General features: G+C 45.5%; 1 protein-coding gene across 1 annotated transcript in view; it reads left to right on the forward strand.

Moving 5' to 3' along the window:
* Positions 1–2117: 2117 nt before the first annotated feature.
* ATP6V0A4 (ATPase H+ transporting V0 subunit a4) overlaps positions 2118–27007 on the forward strand; it is a 47626-nt gene continuing 22736 nt past the window's right edge. The window contains exons 1-12 of the mRNA XM_059074888.2: positions 2118–2234; positions 3480–3558; positions 3837–3931; positions 10968–11093; positions 11618–11712; positions 12897–13023; positions 15234–15316; positions 15523–15616; positions 18072–18284; positions 21408–21558; positions 22458–22597; positions 24256–24413. Of these exons, the coding sequence (XP_058930871.1) occupies positions 2118–2234; positions 3480–3558; positions 3837–3931; positions 10968–11093; positions 11618–11712; positions 12897–13023; positions 15234–15316; positions 15523–15616; positions 18072–18284; positions 21408–21558; positions 22458–22597; positions 24256–24413 (1478 nt within the window). The remainder of the gene's footprint in view (positions 2235–3479; positions 3559–3836; positions 3932–10967; positions 11094–11617; positions 11713–12896; positions 13024–15233; positions 15317–15522; positions 15617–18071; positions 18285–21407; positions 21559–22457; positions 22598–24255; positions 24414–27007) is intronic.

The following is a 27007-nucleotide window of genomic DNA, read 5'->3' on the forward strand; positions in this document are numbered from 1 at the left end:
CCCCCCACCAGATAAATGGGAAAGACGGCAAACCTCAGTGAGAAAAGAATAAATCTCTCAACTGGCTCCGTCTCTTTACGTGGGCCGCCTGCAAGCTGAATTTTAGCCATAGGCTATATAGATGGATTTGTTTGTCTATTCTCCTTTGAAAGTAAGTGTTTTTGAAATTGTCGGTAGGGTAGTGAGTGTGTGTGTGTTTGTTTTTCCAAAACCATTTTTAAATGTTATGTCATTTCTCCACCGAAAAGGAGGGTTTTAATGTGTGCAGTAGCTGCGCAGGAAGTTGTCTCCGGGGCCCTTCTGAGGCCTCCAGCAACCTCTTCCCAAACCCTCCGCTCACTGGGGGGGGTAGGTTCCTTCCTTAGGGAAGAAGGTCACTGCTTCCTGGTGGGGCCCCAAGGTCATGGCCGAGGGCACAGGCGGGGCCGGGAGAGGGAGGGGGGGTTGAGCCGGGCCGGCCGGCGGGCTGGTTTGTCCTCGCCCCGGACAGGTCGGTGTTGGTACAACAGAGCCGCCTCCCGGCCTCTGCGGGCGCCCGGGGAGGAGAAGCCGCAGGAGGGGCTCGGCCGTCGCCGCAGGGAGGTCGCCTGCGGAGTCCCCGGCCGGGCTGGTCCCGTCCGGCCCGCCCCTCGCCAGCCCGACACACCCGGCCCGGCCGCTGCGCTGCCTGCTCGGGCTCCGGCGAAGGAAGCCGCGTGAGACCCGCGCTCGGGACCTGCTCGGACACGGCTGGGTAGGAAGGAAGGGTCTCTACCTTGTGCTCTTTCGTCGGCAAGAAGCTAATGTCTTCCGTCTCTTTTCTGTGAAAACGTCGCCGTACTTACCAGAATGGGCAGGATGAACAATTCATTCATCTCGGTGTCGAAAGGCAAAAATGGAAAACCAGACTCTGCATTCTGGAGGGAGGGATAAGGGTCAGCCTCTAGTCCATAAATCGGGAAACGTTTTTTGGCCACCTTCTTTGGCACTGAGCTAGACTGCTGATGGAGTGAACAACCCAAGAGTTCTGACCTCAGGGGTTTTTCTGGCTAGTGGGCAAAACAGACACTAAGCAAGTAACTGCAGATGATTATATTCTGGGAGGAATCTATAGGAGGGGGCCAAGTTCACCGCGAGTGCTGGGGATGGGAAAGCTGATGGAGGAAGAGGACCCTGACACCGAGAGGGAGGAATGCCAGGGGTGTGCGCGGTGTGGGGAATGCAGGGTGGGGAGGAAGCAGTTGAGGTTCTAAGTCCAGGGTCAGAAGGAGAAATTCTGTGAAGCCGGAGGGGAAGACCGAGGCCTGACGACGGATGCACGCAGCCCTGCGTTGGCTACGTCAAGGGTTTTAGACTTTATCCTGTGCGAAAATGGGACAATGGAAGGATTAAAACAGGGAGGATAAACCCAGTGTCTGGCAAATGGTAGATTATATATTATAAAATGATAAGGAAAAGGAAAAGGGACTCCCTCTGGGGGCTGTGACAGTTCTTGCAAAAGGTTGGACTTCGAGGAAGACCATTTGCTTTGTGCAGCAGTAGGGCAGTCTGTTGGGTCTTGGATGAGAGAATGGATTCTAGGTGAATATCCTTTTTCTTATAAAGGACGTACAGATTTTTTAAAAAAATTCCTGCTGACGGCACAGGGTTCTGTTGTATCAGTTGAATCATTCCCCTGTTGATGGATATCTAGGTTAGGTCTGTTTATTATAATTAGTGTACACAATGTTATCAGAAACATCCTTGTGAGTGTTTCCCCATACGTCTCCAAGTTTATCTGGGTGAAGAGCAGTGGAAATCCTGGGTCAAGGGTGTGAGTAGTATAAAGTTTGGTAGATATTGACCAATCGCTCTCTAAAAAGCTGTACAGATGTAACACTTCAAGTATTAAGTGTATGAAAATGCCTGCTTCTCCATGCCCTCCACAGACGTGAGTTTGTAATCATATCTGATAGGTGGTGAAAAGTGCTACCTTGTTTTTGTTAATATTTTAAAAATCAAGAGTGATTCCTGTTGCATTTTTTAGTTCTGTTGGATTTTAATTTGACGCGACTAAAACCAGTTTTCGTCCTAAGGTTTCCACCCATTTGTTATTACCTCAAATACCTTTGTCTCCTGCAGACCAAGGCTGGGTCAAGATGGCGTCCATATTCCGAAGTGAGGAGATGTGTTTGTCACAGCTCTTCCTCCAGGTTGAGGCTGCCTATTGCTGTGTAGCTGAGCTTGGAGAGCTTGGATTGGTTCAGTTCAAAGATGTAAGTACTGCATTCTTTGGAGACCAGAAGAAGGTGGAGTTTCCATTTCTTGGTAGTGAACAAAGTTCAGGGAGAAGAGCCCAGGGCTGGAATAGATGGAATTCGGTGTTTCTAGTTCTTCTGGCTACGATTTGCTTGCGATAACACCTGGCAAGCGACTTACAAACATGTTCTCCCTTCCTCCCTATGTGTCTCCTCTATAGGCATGTTTTGAAACTCTAATCACTAAGATGGCACTGTATTTTATTTTCTCATGTACCATCTTCAAAACATTTGATATATCCAATGGGCACACGGATTACCAACCTTGTTCTCAGGGCAGAAGCCAATTCTTCCTGACTAGTTAGTCTGAGGAAAAAGTATCCTGGAGTCCACAGTCTCTGCAGAGTGACATTCTTGGGCTAGACTGTTTCTTTTTCTTGCAGTTTTATTGAGATATAATTGACCGATAACACTGTGTAAGTTTAAGGTATACAGCATAATGATTTGACTTCCATACATCATGAAATGACGACCACAATAAGTTTAGTGAACGTCCATTATCTCCTGTAGATACGAAATTAAATAGAAAATTTTTTTTTCCTTGTGATGAGAACTCTTAGGATTTGCTCTCTTAACTTTCATATATAACGTACAGCGGTGTTATAATTTACCATGTTGTACGTTACATCCCTAGTACTTGTTTGTCTTATAGTTGGAAGTTTGTACCTTTTGGCTATCTTCATCCAATTTCTCCATTCCCTCACCCCCCCACCTCTGGTAACCACAAAGCTGATCTCTTTTTCTATGAGTTGATTTGTGTTTGAAGTATAATTGACCTACACCTATGACTATATTAGTTCCCGGTATACAGTGATACCAGGATATCGATATTTCTTGTCATTTCAAAATGATCACTATGAGAAGTCTGTTAACCATCTGTCACCATTGGACTGTCTTGAGTATGATGTTGGGTTATCATTTCCCAGAGGCAGTTTAGATCCTCACCAAAATCTTAGAAGTATAAGGAGACCAGAGCTTAAGGCATTTGGGGGTTGAGTGTAAGAACATCAAGGTGTGTTTTGCCTGGAACTCTCCTGTCTTGTGCACAGAAGTATCTAGTCCTAAGACGATTCCAGCAACATTCTCCAGCATTAAAAAAAAATAATAATAAAATAACCAAAGAGAATATGTTGGCAGCAGTTGCTACTGATGTGTGCCTTGTGTGTTCACGTGCCTTGTGGTTTCTTCCCCCCGCCCCACTAGTTAAATGTGAACGAGAGCCGCTTCCAAAGGAAGTTTGTGAATGAAGTCAGAAGGTGTGAATCGCTGGAGAGAATCCTCCGTGAGCCAATTTTCTGCTTGCTGTCTAAAAGTGAACTGGCAGGGAGGGAAATGGTTTGCAGGGCTGATGTCCTGTACTACGCCCCTATTTGTAATGCTACTCTAGGTGATCCTGGAGGTGGGTCGGGGAGGTTAGAGATGGGATCCAGGTGCTGTGGCAGCTCCCCCGGGCAATTCAGGCAGCTGAGCTGGGAAAGGCACCTGTCCTGCTTGACCCCATTTCCTAGGTATGAGAAAATACAATCACCTCGGGCTCTCTGGTGGGGTTTTGTCCCTCAGGTTTTCTGGAAGATCAGATGCAAAATGAGATTGAGATTCAGGTGCCTGAGACGTCCCCGTCGACCCCTCTCCCACGGGAAATGATTACCCTGGAGGTAGGTTCTTTGCGACTTTACTGAGGACAGTCACGAAGTCTGTCTCCTGGGGACTCTGCAAGCCTCTCATGGGTCCTTTACCCCGTTGCCGAAGGCGGGGAGGTGGATTTATGTGTTGGTCCAATTTTCAGTGTTACTCCCCCAGGAAAATCCCATGGTGCAATTTTTACAGTCACTCTCCCTGATCCAGGAGAGAGCTCTCTTTCTCAATGTAGCCCTAGGGAAGCTCACCCCACTTCGAGGAGTGGCTTCCTTTGGGACGTGAGATTCTTACAGGTAGCAAAGTTCTGTCTATATGAGGCCACTGAAGAGACCTTACGCTGGCACGGTGGGTTGTTTTCTGTTTTTCTTTCTTCTTTTTTAAAACGACAGTCATCATGCTGTACATTACATTCCCAGGACTTACTTTATAACTGGAAATTTGCACCTTTTGATCCCCTTCACCCATTTCACCCACCCCTCTCTCACCCCGCCTCTGGCAACCTCCAATCTATTCTCTGTATCTCTGAGTTTAGTTTCCTTTTTAGCCTCCGCATTCTACATGTAAGTGAGATCATACAGTATTTGTCTTTCTCAACCTGACTCGGCTCACTTAGCAGAATGCCCTCAAGGTACATCCACGTTGCAAATGGCAGGATTTCCTTCCCTTTTTTTAATGGTTGAATAATATTCCTTTGTGTATATATACCACATATTCTTTATCCACGCATCTGTTGGTGGACACTTGTGTTTTTCCATGTCTCGGCTATTGTTAATTCTGCAGTGAACATAGGGATGTCGATATCTTTTTAAGATAGTGATTTCATTTCCTTTGGATATATACCCAGAAGTGGAATTGCTGGATCCAATGGGTTGTTTCCTAATTATCTGTCTGGTGGGAGATAGCTGATGATGCATTTGTTCCAGTCTGGATTGAGGCCTCTCCTCAGACTGGCTCCTGAGGTCAAGTGTGAGAAGACAGCAGTTTTCTTTAGCCAACGTCAGTCACTGTGGCCGGTGGGGCCCTTCCTCTTTCTTTCCCCTCTCTGTCTAGTTGCTTTTATAAAACACTGAGTACCTGCCATGCACAGGGCACCTTAGAGAGAAATGAAACATGGCCTTGCCCTCTAGGAGCCCTCTAGAGCAGGTGGTGGAGAAGTCAGGGTGAGGCAGAGGGAGAGGATGCCAAAAGGTAGGCAGAGCCAGATCCTGGAAGGCCCTGTAGCAGATCTTTTTTTTTTTAAAGTAAATTTATTTATTTATTTATTTTTGGCTGCGTTGGGTCTTCGTTGCTGCACGCGGGCTTTTCTCTAGTTGCAGCGAGCAGGGACTACTCTTCGTCATGGTACGCGGGCTTGTCACTGCGGTCGCTTCTCTTGTTGAGGAGCACGGGCTCTGGGCGCACGGGCTTCAGTAGTTGTGGCACGCGGGTTCAGTAGTTGTGGCTCACGGGCTCTAGAACACAGGCTTAGTAGTTGTGGCGCACAGGCTTAGTTGCTCCGTGGCCTGTGGGATCTTCCTGGACCAGGGCTCGAACCCGTGTCCCTTGCATTGGCAGGCAGATTCTTAACCACTGTGCCACCAGGGAAGCCCCAGCCCTGTAGATCTTGATTAAAAAAAATTGGACTTTCTATTGTCAGAGGAGGAAGGGCTCCCTAAGGGAGGCGGGCAGGTAAGGAGGAGCTTCACTGAGTTGAACCTTATCTCTGGCTGGTTTTTCTCGTTTGTTTTTTGTTTTCTTTTAAGATAACTTAAAATTCTTGAAATTGTTGAAGCCATCAGTAGTATAAATCTAGATCCTCTAACAGAAATATGAGACTGGCAACTCCCCTAGAAAATATTTTGGATCTTGTCTTATTAAAATCTGGATATTTTGGAAGAACGTTTTTAATCCATATGAATAGGATTTCCATAAAATCACCTCCAGTTTCAGTCTTATCACTAGTCTTCTAACACCAGCCCTGTTAATTAACAGCTCCCCTCCCGCCCTTATCCCCCTCACCTTCCTAAACACCTAGAGCTGATCTTGTGGACTGTGAGATATCTTAATGGCTCATGGTTTTACCGTAATCTTTTTTCTTTAATTGGCGTATAGTTGATTTGCAATGTTGTGTTAGTTTCTGGTGTATGGCAAAGTGATTCAGTTATACATATACACATATATATTCTTTTTCAGGTTCTTTTCCATAATAGGTTATTAGAAGATATTGTTCCCTATGTTATGTAGTACGACTTTGTTGTTTATCTATTTTATATATGGTAGTGTGTATCTGTTAATCTCAAATTCCTCATTCATCCCTCCTCCCCTTCCCCTTTGGTAACCTTAAATTTGTTTTCTATGCCTGTGAGCATAAATAAGTTCATTTGTATCTTTTTTTTTTTTTTAGATTCCACATATAAGTGATATCATATTATATTTGTCTTTCTGTGCCCGACTCACGTCACTTAGTGTGATAATCTCTATGTCCATCCATGTTGCTGCAGAATCACTCTAATCTTATTTCTGAGTTTGGGCAGAAGTTTTCCAACTTTCTTCTTAACTATTTCATTCTTTTTTTTTTTTACAATATCGTGTTAGTTTCTGGCGTTCAGCAAAGCGGCTCAGTTATCCATGTGTATAATCTTTTTCATCCTCTTTTCATTCCAGTCCATCTGCCTCCCCACAGCCAGCCTAAGTTTTGTCATGGTGTCGCTCTATCTTGTCACTTCCCTGCTTGAGAATGTACGATGGTTCCCTTCTTGCCTATGTCAGGCCCATCCTGGAAGCAAAGCCTGCTCTCCTCAGCCCTGTCGTACCTCTCAAGTCCTCCACTGTCCTCAGGCAGGTCCCTTGATTGTATACTCTTATACGATATTGAGGATCCCAAAGAGCTTTATTTATGAGGGTTATAGTTACTGATATTACTGCATTAGGAACTAAAACTGAAAAAAAGCAAAATATTTATTACAGTGGGTCCCCTACATACGAACCTTCAAGTTGCAAACTTTCAAAGATGCGAACGTGCATCTGGTTCCAACAAAGAACCAGAACCTGTGCCATCAACGTCAGGCGTGAGTGAAATTGCAGCTTGCCCTCCGTCTCCTGTTGCTGACAATCTTTCAGCTCTACCGTCTCCCGCTTCCTGTCCCTCCTGCAGTCAGTAACTCTTTTGCCTGTTCGCTCGATGCCAGCCCCTGTATGCCAGCTATTGTACTGTACAGTTGTACCTTTCAAAGTACTGTACTGTAAGATTAAGAATGTTTTTTAAAAATTTTTTGTGTTTGTTTTTCATGTATTATTTGTGTGAAAAGTATTATAAACCTATTACAATACAGTACTACATAGCCAATTATGTTGTTAGTTGAGTACCTAGGCTAATTTTGTTGGACTTAAAAACAAATTGGACTTACAAACGTGCTCTTGGAACAGAATTCGTTGGTAAGTAGGGGACTTACTGTAACTCATTTAAAAATAACAATATCTCATTACATGTTAACATTTTTTTAACGAAAAATAATTGTATTTACCAAAACAAAAACTTTAGTGAAAAGAGTGACATTGTTTGCAAATTTCTTAAATGCGTGGCTTAATAGAAGACTGACTTCTCGTGTCTGTTCTGCATTGAATCTGTTGGGATATGTTATTCTCATTGAAGTACGTAAAGAGAATTCAGCCTTGCACAATAGGTAGTTGGAAAAGGGAGGAGAATTTTAATAGCCTTTTCAAATAATTGCCGATATTCTTTGATATTATATTGAAACTTGACACGCATGGAGACTCTTGCTTTTGTCAAACAGGTAACAAGTATTTTTATTTCCAATTGACGTTGATTATATGTTTTAGACAGGAGCTTAAAAAATCACTTCATCCCAATGAATTTGTTATGGGCTGACTGGTTGGTTTGAAACTGTACACATTTGTAATAATAACCAGTTAGATAAGGGGCAATCAGATGTGTGCCAACAGTCTTTGCTCAGTATTTTCCTTCTAGATACTATTTATTGTAAAGATGAAATTAAAGCAACATGTGCTTATGAGAGTAATATCTGTCTTACCATTGATCACGGGTATTGGTTAATTGATTCAGCTGATCTGGGAGTGACTTGAGCGTTCCTCCCACATTCCTAGAAAGGAGAATCCTGGCAGTAGTACACAGTGGCTTGGGCCCTTGCCTTGTGGAATTTCTAAAGAAGCTTTCATAGCAATCCTAGAGGGAATAATAATTCAGGAAAAAAAAAATCTACCCACAAATCTACCATCTCAGCATAAACTGCCTTAATTTTTCTGATTTTATTCTTGCCAGCTGTATTTTTTAAAACTACGTACCCATCATATATACATTATAGTTTTCTACTTTTCCATTTACTATCATGTTGTAAACCCCTTCTTAGATACTGCATAGTTCTCCAAAATATTTTTAATGGCAGCATTACTTTTAATAGAATCATTAAATGGATAGAGCAGATGGTTAAGAAATGAGGATTTCGGGGCTTCCCTGGTGGTGCGGTGGTTGAGAGTCCGCCCGCCGATGCAGGGGACACGGGTTTGAGCCCTGGTCCGGGAGGATCCCACATGCCGTGGAGCAACTGGGCCCGTGAGCCACAACTACTGAGCCTGCGCTCTGGAGCCTGTGAGCCGCAACTGCTGAGCCCGCGTGCCACAACTACCGAAGCCTGCCCGCCGTAACAAAGACCCAATGCAGCCAAAAATAAATAAATAAATAAATTTATTTTTTAAAAAACAAGGAAAAAAAGAAAAAGCAGTGAGGATTTCATTTTTTCCCCCAACTCGTGCCACCTATAGTCAGTGTTCAAAATTCAGGGTAGTGATTGTTTTTGAGAGAGGAAGGAATGGGATGCAATTGAAGATGGGTGATCAGTGTGAGTTCATTATGTAGTCTTCCCTACTAAAGTATGTTTGAAAAATGTTAAATATTCAATTTTGTCTGATATTAAGGTGCTTTTTTTAGAAGATAGGAACTAACATTTGCATGGATACCTTTTTATTTTTTATTATATTTTTGTTTAATTTCTTTGGTAAGGGTGTCTCTTAGATGGATTTTTAAAACATCTAGCATGATCCTGTCAGTCTTTTAATAGGTGACCTTAATCCATTTTCATTTATTGTGATTACTGAATTACTGGCTCTTTGTTATACCATTCCTTTGTTTTTTTTCCTCCCCTTTCCTGCCTTTCTGTAATACCCTTCAACCCTTTTCACCCTTCTCTTGGATTGAAAGCTATAGATTATAGTTAAGTTTAACATCTGGAGATACATGCTTAGTAAATTTTTCCCATAAAATCTGCTGCTGGTTCAGTGCTCCTTCCTTTGTGGATTATATGTCTTTTTTCCCCAGATGGCCTTTAGGTTTTGTCTTTGTTCTATAGTTTCACTACAATGTGTTTAAGTATGGATTTATTTGTAATTGTTTTTTTTTTTTTTTTTGCGGTATGCGGGCCTCTCACTGTTGTGGCCTCTCCCGTTGCGGAGCACAGGCTCCGGACGCACAGGCCCAGCGGCCATGGCTCACGGGCCCAGTCGCTCCGCGGCACGTGGGATCTTCCCGGACCAGGGCACGAACCCGCGTCCCCTGCATCGGCAGGCGGACTCTCAACCACTGCGCCACCAGGGAAGCCCTGTAATTGTTTTTATTAAATAATTGGTGTATTAGGATTTTTAGAAAATACATGTATGGTACAAAAAATAATGATGTAGCAACTATCAAGTATCCCCACCCTGTATAGGATGAAAGGTGACCACAGTGATGCTCTTGAAGCCCTCTGTGCCCCTCATCACCCCTCCCCTCCTCCCTTGGAGATAATCACTACCTGAATTTTTTATTTTTCATGTTTCTGAAATTAATTCATTTTCACTGCTGGGTAGTGTTTCTTTTATTTAATGTACCACATTTTATCCATTCTATTGTAGATGGATATTGGATGAATGAGAAATGAGCTTTCATATTTTAACATTATTTGCTAAATCTCAAATTGTGTCCAGTAAGTAGAGAGTTGATCCTCACCTGTTGGATTTTTTTTTTTAATATTTATTTATTTGGTTGCACTGGGTCTTGGTTGTGGCTCAAGGGCTCCTTAGTTGTGGCATGCGAACTCTTAGTTGTGGAATGCATATGGGATCTAGTTCTCTGACCAGGGATCGAACCCAGGTCCCCTGCATTGGGAGTGTGGAGTCTTGACCACTGCGCCACCAGGGAAGTCCCTGCTCACCTACTGGATTTTGAATTTCAGTAGCTGTATGTTACATTTTTAAGATTTCTAAGTAGTTCTTTTTTTTTTTTTTTTAGTAGTTCTTTTTTAATACTTCCTGTTCTTTCATTTTATGGCATGTTTGTTTAGTAATTTCTTGTTTTACTTTTTAGTGGAAGTAATACCTTTGTTTATCTCTTTGAACATTCAAAACTCTTTCAGACTATTCTGTAAAAATAATTCCACCCACTGCGACTTTGTGTTCTGATTGTTGATTTTGTTGGTAACTTTTCCTATCATTAGATTTCTTCATGAGCCATATTCTTTTTGTAGCCTCACTTGAAAGGGAGATTGGTTTCTTCTTCATTTTTGTCATCTTGCCTTCTGTGCTCACCCTTCTCTGTGTTGCCTTTTTCACTTGCTTGTACCTGGTTCTCCAGGCCCCCCCAACTCAGAACTGGTGGTTTCTCTTTCTATATTTTATGAGAAAATATATTTTGTATTTTATCACTACACCGTGTTTGAGGCAGAAGGAATTCTCAACGTGTAAATTTACTCCAGCTTCCCTATTCAGTGTTTAAAAAGGGGGAAGAGACGTGATTTGCTGAAATGCCTTCACTTCCTCATGCAGCTAATGTCCCTTCGCCCAGATTGTTTTCTGATCCTCCCCATTTGATGAGAGAACTCCTGTGAGTGGCTTTACTTACAGCTCTACAATCTTGCTGAGTTGGACTGAACAGGCCTCTCAACTTCAAGCTACCTTGTGATGCACTGAATACCGCTTTGATATTTAGTTATCCGTTAACGGTTAATGTACAGTAAATGTCATAGTGCTTTGTGCCTGGCTTACTTTCTTTTTCCTCCTGCATAGACTGCTCTAGAAAAACTGGAAGGAGAGTTACAGGAAGCCAATCAGAACTATCAGGCTTTGAAGAAAAGCTTCCTAGAACTGACTGAATTCAAACATCTCCTGAAGAAAACCCAGGACTTCTTTGAGGTTGTAATTTGGGGACTATTTATTCAAGGGCCTTTTCCTCCAGAACCTCGAATTTCCATATTGACAACTGGCTGGTTTGGAATATGAATAAATTGCACTGTTTCTGTCACCTGGCTGGGCCGAGGGGGAGGGGGAGGGTTAGGGTGGCATGTGGTACTGGTCGAAATGAATGCAAAAATATTAAGGTGCTCACTAAAAAGTATGTGCCCCCAAATGGCCCAGACAGAAGTGGAAGTCAGAAAAAAGCACAAGTTAGTTTGAGCAGATTTGGGATTTTGGTAGGAAGAGACTGGGGAAGCTTTTTGATCTGGCAGGGAGCACTCTACCTTTTTTTTTTTTTTTTTGACACACATATAAGTCTTTATTTAAAACAGAAAAATAGATCAGGTCTAAGCAGTCTACCTTTTGAACTCTAACTATTTGTGGAAAATTGAAATATCATTAAAAGCAGACAAAACCATGAGGTGTGGTTTTAAGGTAGTCTAAATACATTTAAATGAAAATAGTGATTCTTTGACTTTCAGACGGAAACCAGTTTAGCTGATGATTTCTTTATGGAAGACACTTCTGGTCTCCTGGAGTTAAGACCTACACCTGCATACATGAGTGGAAAGCTGGGGTTAGTGAAACTCCCTGCTCTGAAGGTTACGTGTAGATGGCTCCCTGGTCCGTAGCTCAATGCCCGGCGCGTGGTAGAATTCCCTGAGTGTTTGAGTGGATGAACGAATGGACAAATAGCGACTGGCATGGGGACTCTTCACGTGACCGTAAGGCCTCCATCCAGCGATAAACCCAAGTCTAACCTGACCAGGTTGGTGGGGTTGCAGGTAGTGTTACCTTGTTTATGGTGATACTGACCTTCTTGAGTCTGAAGAGTGCAATGTGTGTATTGTCTCCACATGGGAAGGATGTAGTGATAATTGTTTAGATGGGGTTTCACAACTGTTCCCTGGCTTTGGAACAAGGCTATGGGATACATGTTTGTTTGTTTGTTTCCTTGTCTCTGAAATACTGTTTCAGTAATAAAATAGATTTGGAGCGTGAAGTTTGAGTGTAAGTAGCGATGAGGTAGTTATGAGATTGTGTCTTCCACAAGTAGAGGTAATAGGATGTGATTCAAAATGGTGGGATTTCATTCAGTGTCCAAGTAAAACTGATGAAAGTGAGCTTTAGAATTCTAGTTTTTTATTCAGTAGGTACTTGGGGGCCTGCTGTTTGAGGCACTAGACGTTGAATTTGAAATGGCAAGGAAAACATGTATTGAAAATATTTGATCAGAAGGTAATACAGAATCAATGTACATTTAAAGGAATAGGCCAGTGAAAGTAACCATTCTAAAGTACATTTGAAAAGTTCAGATCAGAAATTATCTAGATACCTAGATGATTGTAAAAAGAGAGATGTATAGAAATTAATAGATATGTTTCAGTTTTAGTACCTTATTTGTATGAACGCATAGAGGTCATTGTTGAGCAGATGAAACACTTGCTCCCTTTAGCTACAATGCTATAATGAATGGTCTGTCATATTTTTAATTGCAAATAAGTGAATGTATAGTATTGGGATGATTAAGGAAACCTGGACATGTCAAAGGAAACAGGAGGTCAAAAGGGACTTGGGGAAAGTTGGGGCTGGGATCGAGGGTGGCCTTGTGGCCCCTGCCCATCAGGGCTATGTCCTTACCTCCTGCTCAGAGGGAAGGTGGTCCTCCACTTGTGGCTGCACATCTTCCTATCCTGCAGGGCCTTCTCCCTGCACCCTGTTCCCTGTGCCTCAGTAATATGTCCTTTTCTGACTGCCCAGGTTCACGGCTGGCGTGGTCAACCGGGAGAGGATGGCTTCCTTTGAGAGGCTGCTGTGGCGAATTTGCCGAGGAAACATCTACTTAAAGTTCAGTGAGATGGACACAGTTCTGGAAGATCCCGTTACAGTGGGTATCTCAGGCTGCAGGAAACGTTTTCTGAAATTTTTTGTAGCCCCACTAGAAGGGTTTCATTCTCTCAAACACTGAGTCTTTAGCTCTATGAAGCTAATACCTATTTCCTTTTTTTCTCCTTTCTTTTCTTTTTTCCTCCCCAGTCCCTCCTTTTAAAAAATACCCATGAAAGGACTGAGTCTTGTTAACAACTCCAAATTCATTCATTCATTCCTCCAAATACCGTCGCTGTGCCAGTTCCTGGAAACTTAACTGTAGTAGTGCCACGTGGAATGGCAGCCGTGCCTTCATCACAAAGCACTGAGAACTGATTTAGGTCAGTGCGTCCCAAGCTCCAGCGTGCATGGGAGCATGAGATCTTGTTCAATGTATCGACAGATTCTGATTCAGTGGGTGGTGGTGCCCGGGAGCCTGAATTTCTAATCAGCTTGCAGTTAGTTGCTGGTGGTCAATGGACCACACACTTCGAACGAAGATTTTGAGGGTCCCTTTCACTGAGTGTCACACGGTTATTGCTACTAATTCTGTAGGGTGTGCTGCCTCCACCCTTCCAGTTAGTATTTAAATCCACTTACTTTTTAATTCCAAGAAGCTGGGCTTATTTCTAGAAGAGTCATAATCTTGTCTAGAGTAGAGGCTAAAAAAATGTAATTTTAAGCTTTATTTCATGGAAAACAACTTCATTGTTAAAACAAATACAATTTAAAATAAGAATAAAGCACTTGTTTAAAAAAAAGAACGCATTACCATTCTAATATCTTTATTTTTATTTTTTTCTTGTCTTCTTTCTCTCTAGTCCATAGCCGTAGGCAGGTGTAATTTAATATGGTTGTAGTAATAGCATGGACATGGTTTTTTTTTGGCCTTGTCTGATTTTAGATCATATAAATGCCCTCGTGTATTACTATGTGCCATTTATAAATATTATTTTAAAATTTGAGGTTGAATCATTGCTTTTCACAATCATGTTTTGACCTGGAATAGTCATGGTGGTAGAGAGAGTATTTACAAAGTAAGATGACTTTAGCCTGATGACGTTGAAGATCCCTGAATACATAGCATGAGATCAGAATGGATTCCTGGTTCTGGTGGATCAAGAGACAAGAAAATCTGAGAGATTCAGCAAAGGACTAGGGGTGAACTCCATGGTTGAAGGAACCTTTGTTCCTTCAAATAATGTAAAGCAGGCAGTTCCCCAAATCCTGAAATACTCGTTCCCTGCTCCCATGAGCAACTACCAAAGAGACAGTTTGTTTTGATATTATTTTCAATTGGTGCCTCATATTTCCATTGAGTTGATGTGACATTAACTGTCTATTATTAGACACTTTATTTCCAATTTTTCTCCAGAATATAGACACGATGATAAGCATCTTCGTGCATGTGGATTTTTGTTTTGAACTATTTCCATGATATGAATTCAGGAAATAGGATTGCTGGCTTAAAGGGTGTGAGCATTTTCATGACCCTTGATAGGTCCTGACAAATGGCTTTTCAGTGGGGCTGTACCTGATTCCAAAGATACATGATGCCCGAGTGGTGGGTGACGAGTGCGTTGGATTTGTTCCTGCTTTTCCAACAACGGGTTTCATCATTTTGCCTTTACCCCCCCATCCCAAACTACATAAGAGTAAAACAGCACATTTCTTTGCTTACAGTAAAAGTTGAACTTTTCCATATATTCTTGTGCAATGCATATTTTTTCCTTTCTTGTGAAATGTCAAACTTGGACTTTTAAATTGCATTTAATCAGGGTTCTTACGGGCATACAGTGAGTATGTGAGTCCAACATTAGACCTGGCTCTCCCTTTGTTAAATATCAAACACCCACTCCCCCCTGAAATGTAAATGTTGTGTATGAGTTAACTCTGGTGAGCTAGGTCAGCTATTTTTATTTTAAGCCTTGCAATATCCTGGTCCCTCTCTTCTGGATGTTTTCTTAACACATCTCTTAAGCACAGGGCTTAGAGCTGAATACAAGGCTCAGCTGTGATCCAAATAGTGTAGCAAACAGCAAGGTGGTCCCTTTAAGGCTGTATCAGCCTTCCTGGGGGCCCCGCCCAGCCTGCCTCAGTGGCCTTGCCCTCAACCATCATGAGTTACGAACTTGTATCGACTGGGATAAGTTTTAAGTTTTCCAATTTTAAATTTAGAAAATTTTTTAAATTTCAAAAAATATATTTTTTACTGTTTTGATTTTCCAGAGAGAAGAAATTAAAAAGAATATATTCATCATATTTTATCAAGGAGAGCAGCTCAGGCAGAAAATCAAGAAGATTTGTGATGGGTAAGTGGCTACTAAGGGCTCTTTTCATCAGCAATTTGAGGCAGGATTAGGTCAGGGTGTGTGCAATACATTGAATACGATACATAGAACCTAGGGGAAGGCTGTCCTCTAACCAAAGTGGGCAAATGATGGGTTAGCGGAAAAGGATGTGTGGAATGCTTCTTGGCAATAACCCATGTGTATCCTTTGAAATGTATGAAACACAGGTTTCGAGCCACCATATACCCCTGCCCAGAGCCGGCGTCGGAGCGCAGAGAGATGCTGGATGGTGTCAACATGAGGCTGGAAGACTTAATCACTGTGAGTGAGGCGTTCGGGCTGGTGACCTGGGCGGGGGCTGCCTGTGGGCTACATCTGCCATTTCCTTCTAAGTCCCGTCTCCCAGGGCCCTTGCTCCAAGGCTGGCTGGAATATCTGCTATGCTCTTCTGGCTGTTGTGGCAGAAGGCTTCATAATTAGGAAGCAGTGTTCACTAAGCTCACGGTGATGATTCTGCATGTCAGTGATGCTTTGCCGGGGCTTAGAATTAAGCACAGCCCTGGTCAGCCTGCAGGTGCCCACCCCAGTCTGATAAAAGGAGTCTTTTATTGCCCGACTGGCCTAGGCCGCATCTGTGATATAACTCACTAGCCAATGAAGTCGACCAGCCAGTCTCGCTGATGCTCTTTCCACAGAATTGCCCAGTTGTGTGAGCCAAGCAATTAATTCTGTCAAGACAGTGAGTCTGGTTTCACATATGAACACGCCCCCAGTTCATATCCTCTTGTCGAATCTGTCATCACCTAGGATGGCTCTCAACACATATGATTTTCTTCAATAAGCTCTGCAAATAATCACTGAAAGGAGCTGGGCCTACATCAAATCGCCTATTCCAGATCAGCCCTGTCCAGTAGAACTCTCTGTGGCGGTGGAAATGTTATATAACCTGCAAGTCCAATGCGATGGCCATGGGCCACGTGTGACCACTGAGCGCTTGAAACGTAGCTAGTGCAACTGGGGGACGGGATTTTTATTTGTATAAAATGCGGCCTCTATACTGGTCAGCACAGTTCTAGGTCCTCAATGAGTATCTTTAGAAATTAGGTGTGTGTGTTTTTCGAAACTCCTAGGCTAACAAACATCTTTATCTTCCCAGAAAAAGCTGTGTTTAATTGTTCTAATCCTCTCTGTTCCCTCTTTGTCACTTGTCAGGGAGACTGTGGTTCCCTGAAGCAATTACCCTTGAAGTCCTTTCCCCCCAAATACTCTGCTGGATTTTATGAAAACTGCATGAGGAGAATGGAAGTTATGCTAAACTTATATTTCAGATGACTTGAGTAGCCCCGTGTAGAGGTTACTGAAGAGGGTTTCTGTGTTGTATCACCAGAACAAAACCTAATTCCACTAAATAAATTCTGTGGGGGCCAAACTGCCTATTCATTCCTTCATTCATTAATTCATTTGTCATTTACTGGAGAGGTTATGTATGTAAGGCGTTTTGACAGGTGTATTTGTTTCCTGTTGCTGCTATAACAAGTTACCACAAACTGCGAGGCTTAAAACAACAGAAATTTATTTTCTCCCAGTTCTGAGGTGAAAAGTCTGAAATCAAGGTGTCAGCAGAGCCAGGCTTCCTCTGAACGCACTAGGAAATGATCCTTCCTTGCCTGTTCTCCTATGGTTTGAGTGTTTGTATTGCCCCCAAATTTGAATGTCAAAAACCTAATGCCCAAGGTGATGGTGTTGGGAGGTGGGACCTTAGGGAGGTGATTAGGTCATGAGGGTGGGGTCCTCGTGGATGGGATTAGTGTCCTTCTAAAAAAGACCCCAGAGAGCTTGCTTGCCCTTTCTGCTCTGTGAAGTTAGAATTTGAGGTCTGCAACCCAGAAGAGGGCCTTCACCCAACCGTGCCGGCATCCTGATCTCAGACTTCCAGCTTCCAGAACTGTGAAAACGTTCTGTTGTTTATAAGGCACCCAGTCTATGGTATTTCATTATAGCTGCCCGAGTTGACTAAGGCATCTTCCTAGCCTCTGGTGGTTGTCAGCAGTCCTTGATGGTCCTTGCTTTGTAGGTGCATCACTCTGGTCTCTGCCTGCATCACACATATCTTCCCTGTGTGCCTCCATGTCCAAATTTCTTATAAAGACACCAGTCATACTGGAATAGCGCCCACCCTACTCCTCATTTTATGACCTCATTTTTTTTTTTTTTTTTTTTTGCGGTACGCGGGCCTCTCACTGTTGTGGCCTCTCCCGCTGCGGAGCACAGGCTCCGGACACGCAGGCTCAGCGGCCATGGCTCACGGGCCCAGCTGCTCCGTGGCACGTGGGATCCTCCCGGACCGGGGCACGAACCCGTGTCCCCTGCATCGGCAGGCGGACTCTCAACCACTGTGCCACCAGGGAAGCCCTATGACCTCATTTTAATTTGATTATATCTGCAAAGACCCTATTTCCAAATAAGATCCCATTCAGAGTTACCAGGGGTTAGGACTTCAGCATATCTTCTAGGGAGGGCACAATTCAATACATCACAATAGTACTGTAAGGAATTTAGAAGAAAAGGAAGATATAGTCCTTGCCTGGGGGTTTTAACCTCTATTGGGGGAGATAAACTGCTCGTGAGAGTTAAAGGCCGGGTGAGAGCGCTGCAGGCCAGAAGAGGGGGCCGGGAGCAGAGGGTGCCTCCGTGGGCGATGAACCTCCATTGTTGCCACGTTGTCCGGCATCTCCATGAGTGCCCCTTGATTTGCTGTTGGTATTTTTGTGCTCAGGTCATAACACAGACAGAGTCTCACCGTCAGCACCTCCTGCAAGAAGCAGCTGCCAACTGGCACTCCTGGGTCATCAAAGTGCACAAGATGAAGGCCATTTACCACATTCTCAACATGTGCAACATCGACGTCACCCAGCAGTGCATCATCGCTGAGATCTGGTTCCCGGTGGCCGACGCTGTGCGCATCAGGAGGGCATTGGAGCAAGGCATGGTGCGTGGCGGGTGGAGCAGGAGGGGGCATAGCCACGTCCAGCCCGAGCAGCCTCTCTGCCAGGCACTCGGCTTGCCAGCCTCCTGAGTCAAGCGAACCTCACCTGGTAGGCTTGTCTCACCCAGGGCGTGGGCGCGTGTCAGAAACGGGCCGCTCTTCTCAGCGTTTGATAAACATGCAAAATTTCTTTGATCTCAGCAAGCGTGTACTGGGCACTGATGTGGCGTCCCTCTGCTAGTTATGCCTGCAGATACCGCCTTTGTCTAGCTGGAAAGACAGGTAACCAGGCACCTGTGATAACAGCCAGAACGCGGGGAGTGGATGGCTCCCTTGCGCCGGCCGCTGTGCTGAGCCCTCGGCGCACCTTACGTAACTCTCACCACGCTCTTGAGTCATCCCTGTAGGTGCCCCAGGAACTGATCTAGGGCTGAGCTGGCAGAACAAAGCCCTCCTCTGATAGACTTTCTCGAAAGGGAGATAGACAGCAGGCTGGTCCCTAACTAAGGTGATTTTAGACAGTGATGCGTGGTGAACGGGAAGTAAAGCAGGGGGAAAGTGAAGGATGTGGGGGGTGAGGGGCCTGTCTGATCACCTGTTCACCCCATTGGTGAAGAAGGGACCCTCTGCCCTAAATTTTGCAAGGTGGCCAAACACACGACACCCGATACTGGACAGATGAGGTTGACCACGGTTCATTAGTCACGTATACTCCGAGCCCAGGGGAGGACACTGCACGTCGCACAGGACCACATGGAGGTCGCACTTGGGGGCAGGAGCTAGGGGAGGCAGGCTTTATAGCGACAGGAGGCTGCGGGACCCGTTTCCACGGGAGAGTGTGATGATTAGCTTGTTTGAACGATTCGCTCGGTGGCAGGGAGGTGAAACTCATCAGCTTGAAGCCTGGGCAGTGTGTCGTTGGCCTGGCTGCCGGGACAACTGGCGGGTGGCGTGCCTGGTGGGAGCAGAGGCTTGGCCTTGGGGCCCTGAAGCTTTAGGTCTTTGTAACACCCTCCTAGGGCTGTTGGGGAGAAGGCCCCTCTGAGCAGCTGGCACTGGAGCAGGCTTTCCTGCACGTCATGGGAAGATGAGGCAGGGTAGGAGGAAGAGCTTTTGGGCTGAAGGGTCTGAAGGGACCCAGCCTGGAGGTCGGGATGGATGAGGAGATAGGAGCTATCTTTATCCCCTCTGTACAGATGAGGAAACCGAGGCACAGACAGTGGAAGTAACTTGACCCCGGTCCTGCAGCCAGGAGATAGGATTTGAACGTCCCCACATCGTGGTCTAGTAACTACCCAAATGGGGGCACTTACACAGAGCGTTTCTCCCAGATTGGGGGGGGCAGCCGCTTCCCGGAGGGGTGCACGGGCTGAGCCACCGAAGGGTGGCCAGTGGGCAGGTGGAGAGAGGTGGGGTGGCCAGTGGTTGGAGCTGGGGCGCGGCAAGTTGAAAGGCTTCGAGTAAGGTCGGGGGGAGGCTGCAGGGCAGGTGCTGGTGGACGGACTCTCTAGTGGTGTACCTTCCGGTGCCAGAGCGACACAGTCCAGTTTGTGTTTTAGAAACATTTCCCTGCCGTGTGGGGCAGACAGCCGGGCTGTGGGAGAGGGCTGCCCTAACGCAGGGGTCTGAACCCAACAGTTGACATCCTGTAATGGTGAAGGGGCCAGACTCCTACAGGGCTACTTAGGACCATTTCTACAGCATCTCCAGTCCTCTGAGAGAATTACCTCCCGGGATGGGGTCGAGAACCTGTGTGGGTAGGAGGTGAGGAGAGAAGTGGAAGGGTGTGGCCATCATTATCATCATCACATAAGCAAAAGATGCTTACTGAATGCCAGGCATTGTGTCAGCTCCTGGAGGGCATGTTTAGAAAAAAGGAGGAAGCCACAGTCCTTGCCCTCAAGGAGATCATAATCACACATATGAAAGGGCATATAAAAATGGAGTGAGGATCTCCTCGACTTGCTGTGTGACCTTGGGGAAGTTACTTAACCTCTCTGCACCTTAGTTTCCTCATCTGTAAAGTGGGGCTTGTGATGATCCCTACGTCATCGGGTTGTTAGGAGGATGGATGAGCGCTCGTTCAGTTGGTGCTCAGTTGTACTGAGTGTTCAGGTGGTAAAGCACTGCTGGAGTTCGGAGTGACCAGTAGGTTCCTGTGAGGTGAGCTGGAGAGTTGTTAATACTTGGAGAAGGGAAGAAGAGAGAAGCCTAGTGTGGAGTTGGCTGATTTCCATGGAGAAGTAGTGCGGGCGAAGGTGTGAGTAGAGGACTAAATCAATGTTGTGATGAAGTCTGGATTATAAGACCAAAGAGATTTGAGTTCATTCTTTAGGTAGTGGGAAGCCTTTGAAGATTTTTGAGTAGAAGGGTAACATGGCTAAAGTAGTGCTTTTTGTTTATTTTGTTTTATTAAAAGAAGGATTACGCAGTCTGGAGTAGGCACTGAATGGAAGGGAAAGAGACCGGAGTCCGGTGGTGAGGCTGGGAGCCAGGCTGGAGGCTCTGGGAATGGAAAGAGGCAGGGCCTAAAGGGGACCATTAGCACGATTTGCTGATTGATTGAATCAAGAGAAGGGACACGTCTCATGATTCCAAAGTTTCTGGAATCTGGAGATTGGAGATTACTGAGAGGTCAGGGCAGGACCTGGCTTTGGGGTAAGTTGGTGAGTTCAGTTTTAGGCTCCTGGATTTTTGTGGGGTTGCTGAGACATGAGTGTTTGAAAGCCTAGGCAGGCAATTAGAAGAGAATTGAAATTTCAGGAGAGGGTCAGGGCCACTGGGAATATAGGAACAGGATTAGGAAAGTGAATGAACTCTTGAGAGAGTAGGCAGGAAGGAAGGAAGGAGGAGTAGAGGGCTCAGAGCTGTGCATAACATTTGCAGGAGCAGGAGAATGGAAATTGCCAGAGAATCGGGAGGAACTCTACTCTCTTGGCAACTCTTCTGTAAGAGAAATTAGATAAGTACTAACTTTACTACGGATGAGATCATGAGTCTCAGAGAGGACAAAAAATTGTCCCAAGTTCACCCAGTAAGCGATGGCAGGAGTTGGACTTTGACCCACGTGCTGACACCTAGCCTGTGGCTCTCTTCCTTACATCTTCTTCTATGTTCTTTTTGCAGGAACTAAGTGGCTCCTCTATGGTCCCCATCATGACAGCAGTGCAATCTAAAACAGCTCCTCCCACATTTAACAGGACCAATAAATTCACAGCTGGCTTCCAGAATATTGTAGATGCATATGGTGTAGGCAGTTACCGGGAGATGAACCCAGGTAAAGGGACCAAAGTATTGCACAACTAGGCAGCTTGAAAATGAGAACTGGATAAGATTTACCCCTGCCGTGGCCTTGGCAGTTAATCACTTTGAACTGTGACATTCCTAAAATCTTATTTGGTTTCCTAATGCCCTGCATTGTGTTTTGCAAATGGTGATTACTGAAAGATTTGCTCTTTGTCAAGATTTCACCTGTTCTCCCTTAAACCGTAGATGTATCAGGCAGCCAGATTCAGTCCTTGTTTCCTTACTGATTCAATGAGGGTCATCTGTAGGCATCTGCACAGTCCCATAGCTGGGACTGTGTGGGAGGGATGGAGACGGACGTAGACAGGACTTGCAGTCAGAAGACTGGAGTCACAAGCTGTGTCACTAAGTTGATTTGTAAAATAAAGGGGATTTGTAAAGTAGACCAGATGTCCTTAAGCCAAGCAGTATATGGTGCTGTTCTTCTCCAGCCTGAGTCCCGATCTAATCTGTGACCCATACTGTAGGGGCCCCAGCAGGTTGAGGGTCCTGTGAGTAACTGCTGGAGGTGTGTGGTGTATGGAATGGTGGAGAAACAGGCAAAAGATGGTGGAAGAAAGAATATAGAAAGCACTTAGAGATCGGAAACTGGTTTTAAATCCCATTGAGCTTTGTGATCATGGGGAAAGTCACTTAGCTGCTCCAAAACTCAGCTCATCTGTAAAGTGGGGAATAATAATACTTACTCATTGATGAGCTAATGTATGGGGGAGCTAAGTGAGTGTCAGGGGTGGGGATGGTGAGGGAAGTCAGAATCAGAAAGACACAAGGAACCAGCTTGTAGGTCGTGGAGCTTGGTAGGGAAATCTTTGACGTGGGGCCCAAAGAATGTTGGGGAGACTCAGGCTGTTGTGGGTCTCCCCCCTACAGCTCCATACACCATCATCACTTTCCCCTTCCTGTTCGCTGTGATGTTTGGAGACTGCGGTCACGGAATTGTGATGCTACTGGCAGCCCTTTGGATGGTCCTTAACGAGAGACGCTTGCTGTCCCAGAAGACCACCAATGAGGTGAGTGTTCATCAAATGTCTCGCCTCGTATCTTGGAGGTTATAAGTAGAATATTAAAAATGTGTATATTGTTTTCACCACGGAAATAACATGTTGTTATAAAAAAGTAAGAGAGGGGCTTCCCTGGTGGCGCAGTGGTTGAGAGTCCGCCTGCCGATGCAGGGGACACGGGTTCATGCCCCGGTCCGGGAAGATCCCACGTGCCGCGGAGCGGCTGGGCCCGTGAGCCACGGCCGCTGAGCCTGCGCGTCTGGAGCCTGTGCCCCACAACGGGAGGCCACAACAGTGAGAGGCCCGCGCACCGCAAAAAAAAAAAAAAAAAAAAAAAGGAAGAGAAAGACGGAAAGTAAAAAAGGATCAGAGTTCAACATAAAAACTGGCCAAAGGTAAATCCTTTGGATGGTTCGGTGCAGTAGCATCTTTGTTTTTTGTACATTACTTGACAAGGCATTGGTCTTTTCCTTTACTTTTTTTCTTAACATTGAGTTTTTCCTTTGATAAAGCAATATATGTTCACTGTAAAAATTGGGAAAATACAATAATCTAACTACCTAGAGGAAATCACAATGTTTTTTTTTTTCTGTGCTTATACACAGGTATATAATTTTCTAAAATTGGGATGAAATAGTGCATATTAATTTGTAGCTTCCTTTTTTTCATTCAAAATATCACAAATATTTTTTTACGGCAGAGCCCTTCTCCTACGATCAGCCCATGGTCAGCATTCTTATGAAATGCTGAGGAAATCCTGAATATCGGGTCTTCACTTGCACACTTGAAGTTTCCACATTTTCTCTGAAGTCCCTTCATAGCGTTGTGAAGGTTGAGACAACTCAAGTCTGCATTGTTTCAAAGTTAATCAGTTAACGTCACTTTATGTCCACTGTAATACATTTTATAAACTGGAAACATGCTTTTCACTCTGTTCTGAATTTTAAGAATATCTGCAATCTTTAATACAAGTTGACTTAAGTTGAGCTAGTTCAATGATGTCATAGCAAGTCAGTCATAAGCAGGGTTAGTGGGAGAATCAACCTGTGACCAATAGAGTTTTCCATGACAAACATCTTAACAGCTGTGCTTTCCTCCAATAAATATTTAAAGTCTCAAATGGACACTTCAGCAGTTCTGAGAACGGCTAATACACATCATCCAGTCCTACGGAAGACGCTTTCCTTTTCTTGGTGGATGTGCTTAGACAGAGACTCACTGTTAGAACAAGACCCCAAATGAGTGTAGACTTCACTTGCTGTAAAACTTAGCAGCATAGGAGGCGGGTCCCAGAAGCACTTGAGGCAGCCCCCACCCACTTTCAAGTCCCTTCCTTTATAAGGGAGGCCTCAGCTTCTTCTTCAGTTATGTTTTCTAACCAAGGCTGAATTAAAGAATATGAAGCTTATAGTGCTTTGTTTCCACAGTAACAGCTACCATTCTAGGACTTTTCTGAATCACCCGTAGAGGCTCAGGAGAATCAGGATGTGTGTGCCCTGTCTGTTTGGATCACTTTGAGGCCTGCCTGGTCACATGGCCCCTCTGTGTGGGGTGCCCGTGTGCCTTGCAGTGGCTGTCCCAGCGGTGCTGGAGGCGTCCTGTGTCACGCGTCCCTGGGGTCTGGTTCGGAGCCCACTGACAATCGTCCTCTGTCTCCCTGGGGCCAGATTTGGAACACCTTCTTCCACGGACGCTACCTCATCCTCCTCATGGGTATCTTCTCCATCTACACGGGCTTGATTTACAACGACTGCTTCTCCAAGTCTTTTAACATCTTCGGCTCTTCCTGGAGCGTCCAGCCCATGTTCAGAAATGGCACATGGAAGTAAGTTGGGACAGAGCTGGGTCACTCAGTGGCCATCCAGGTGGCCTCAGGGACAGTTCTCGTGGCCGGGGGATTCTACGCCTGGCTCTGCTCAGAGGTGCGCCCACCGCTTCAACAAATAATTTGGTTTTATCTATTGAGTGTGAGACCTTGCACCACTTCCTCAGTAACTGCGTCGGTGACTGTAACGCATGGAAAGAGTTTTTAAAACTTCAGCTGAATTAAGTGGGTATCCTGGAGTGCATCCCACGTGCCACGCCCTGTTGCGAAAGCAACCGTGGAGCAGGTATAAACCGGCCGGGCATCCGAGCAGCAGTCGTGGAAGTGAGGCTTCCGGGAGAAGGAGGTGGCGTTTGAAACATACCTTGCTTGGCAGGGAATCGGGGATAGAGGGAAATTATGCAGCCACATACTTAGGACAGAAGGCTTTGCTTTAAGAAAGGCTGATGCAGGTTTGAACTGTATATAAGGGATTGGTTTCCCGTGTTCAAAGCCCCGGACTCACCAGAAGGGCATTCTTTTTTGCCTTCTCAGAGCAGCTTGATTGCATGTTGAAAGCAAAGGAGGAGAGGGTTAGTTTTGCGCTACTGTACTTGTTCCCTGTACTTGTGGGTGACGGGGTGAGGAAGGCAGAGGGGAGGGTGTGCTGGCTGGCGAGGAGAAGTTTGGGCTGCAGGAAAGAGAGACCTGGAAGCTCTCTGTGTCCCCACCAAGCACACCTTCCGCAGGCATCCCAGTTATTATGCAGTGTGTCGGGCACACAGTCATCAGGATGGAGACGGCGCTTCGGAATGGAGACTTTTATGGGGAGGGAGAAAGATTTTCGAGTTTGAGGGGTGGGTCAGTGTGATGAGTTGGGGGAGAAGAGGCGGGCACTGGAGGAGCAGGGGCTTCGAGGGAGGATGCTGACTCCCTTGGGATCTTTGGGGCACCTTCGGCTGCCTGCATCACACGCTCGAGACAACGACAGCGGTTTCTGGGTTACTTTGCGAGGCCTAAAAGTCCCAGGTGATGTTCCCTCACGTCTGCCCACTCACCTGCTTCAGGGCAGCTTCAGGTTTCTCTGTCTCTTTCTGGAACGTCCAGTGGGAGGTGTGACAGGAGAGCACCGCGAGAAAGGGGAGGCGGAGATGTGTAACCGTGTCTGCAGCCTCGCTTCCATCTTTTCCCTCTCAAGCGTGGTAGGACTTTCTACTTAAGGCACGCCAGGATCTGCACCAAGATCTGCACCACACATCGTAAGTGGGGGGAGAGAATACACCACCCCTCTCATCCGACGATTTCTCAGTTAGGAAAGATTCAACGCAGGGTTCCTTTCGACGTGAATGTTCCTGAGTGCATTTGGGGGCTTGGTGCTGACTGAAGGCCCAGGGGGGCTCAGGGGCTAGCGTAGTACAGGTGTGTGTGTCACAGAGGCTCCGTGCATCTCATTGCTGGGTCCAAGTGCCCTGTAGGAGAGGACGGGAACGTTGAACAATAAATAAGTAAATCAAAATGAAGAAGAAGACATTTTGCAGGACTACAGTTACAGATGGCTGTCTATGGGGTTTTGTTTGTTTTTTCTTTGCAATTAGTATCCCGAAGAGATGCCTGGAAGAACAAAACTTTCATAACGTTTGGAGAGAAATTGCTGAGTTTTGCTCTTCAGCTTGAAACTCATAAGCACAGTGATGGATCCCGAAACACGTGTTAAATCAGCGTAACTTCAGCAAACTTATTTACACAAAATTTCATTTGCTCTGGAGCGTGACTGGGAAATGTCTGAGTCAGCTGGCTTTTGCTGTCACCCTGCAAACGTGGGCTGGAATGTTGTTCTTTGGTGCGCACGTAAATTACCCCGGCCCCAATTCCAGGCTGTGGAGGCCAAGCCTAGTTGGAGAGACCCCAAGCTCAGCCCCACGCCCAAGCATGGATGGTACGAAGCAGACCCTCTTCAGCAGGGAGGCGAAAGGAAATCGTAGGCATCCGTCAGAGCAGCAAAGGGCACAGCGGGCTGATTTTGGCACTGGCCACAAGCGAGGTCTTGGGCCTGCTTTCCCTGACGGTGGGCTAGAGACACTGTCACACCATCCTGCAGCCACAGACCACAAGAATCGTGTGTGTTGTCACCAAAATTGGGTTGATTGACTCAGTGAGGGAGATGTGCCCTGGGGACGGTGGGCATCTCAGGAAGAGGGTGTTAGAAGGGCTTAGAGGATTTGGCCTCTGGGAGGAGAAGGGGAATGTTGGTCATTTTTGTGGTTCGGACAACGTCCTTGTTTTGAACTGTCCGTATTTTGCTATCAGATATGATTGTGGAATGGTCTTGCTTTTGTCTTGATCCGTGATGGTCACAGGGTGGCCTTGCCTGATGTTGTTCTGTGAAACAGATACTATGGCTTAGCTGTGGGCGCCGGGCCAGTGCCCTCTTTTTTCTTTGTTGACACACAAACACATCTCCGATCATTAGATCCAACCGTTTGCACTGAGGCGTGCTGTTAGGACAGGGGTCTAGGTCTGAGCTGGCCAGTCAGGACCAGCTGTTTACGCTGGCACTGAGGGCCTGGTCAGCGTAATCAGGCTTCCTGATTTCTCCTGTGCTACCAAGTACCCAC

Source organism: Kogia breviceps, chromosome 9, assembly GCF_026419965.1.
Source record: "Kogia breviceps isolate mKogBre1 chromosome 9, mKogBre1 haplotype 1, whole genome shotgun sequence".
Taxonomy (NCBI): domain Eukaryota; kingdom Metazoa; phylum Chordata; class Mammalia; order Artiodactyla; family Physeteridae; genus Kogia; species Kogia breviceps.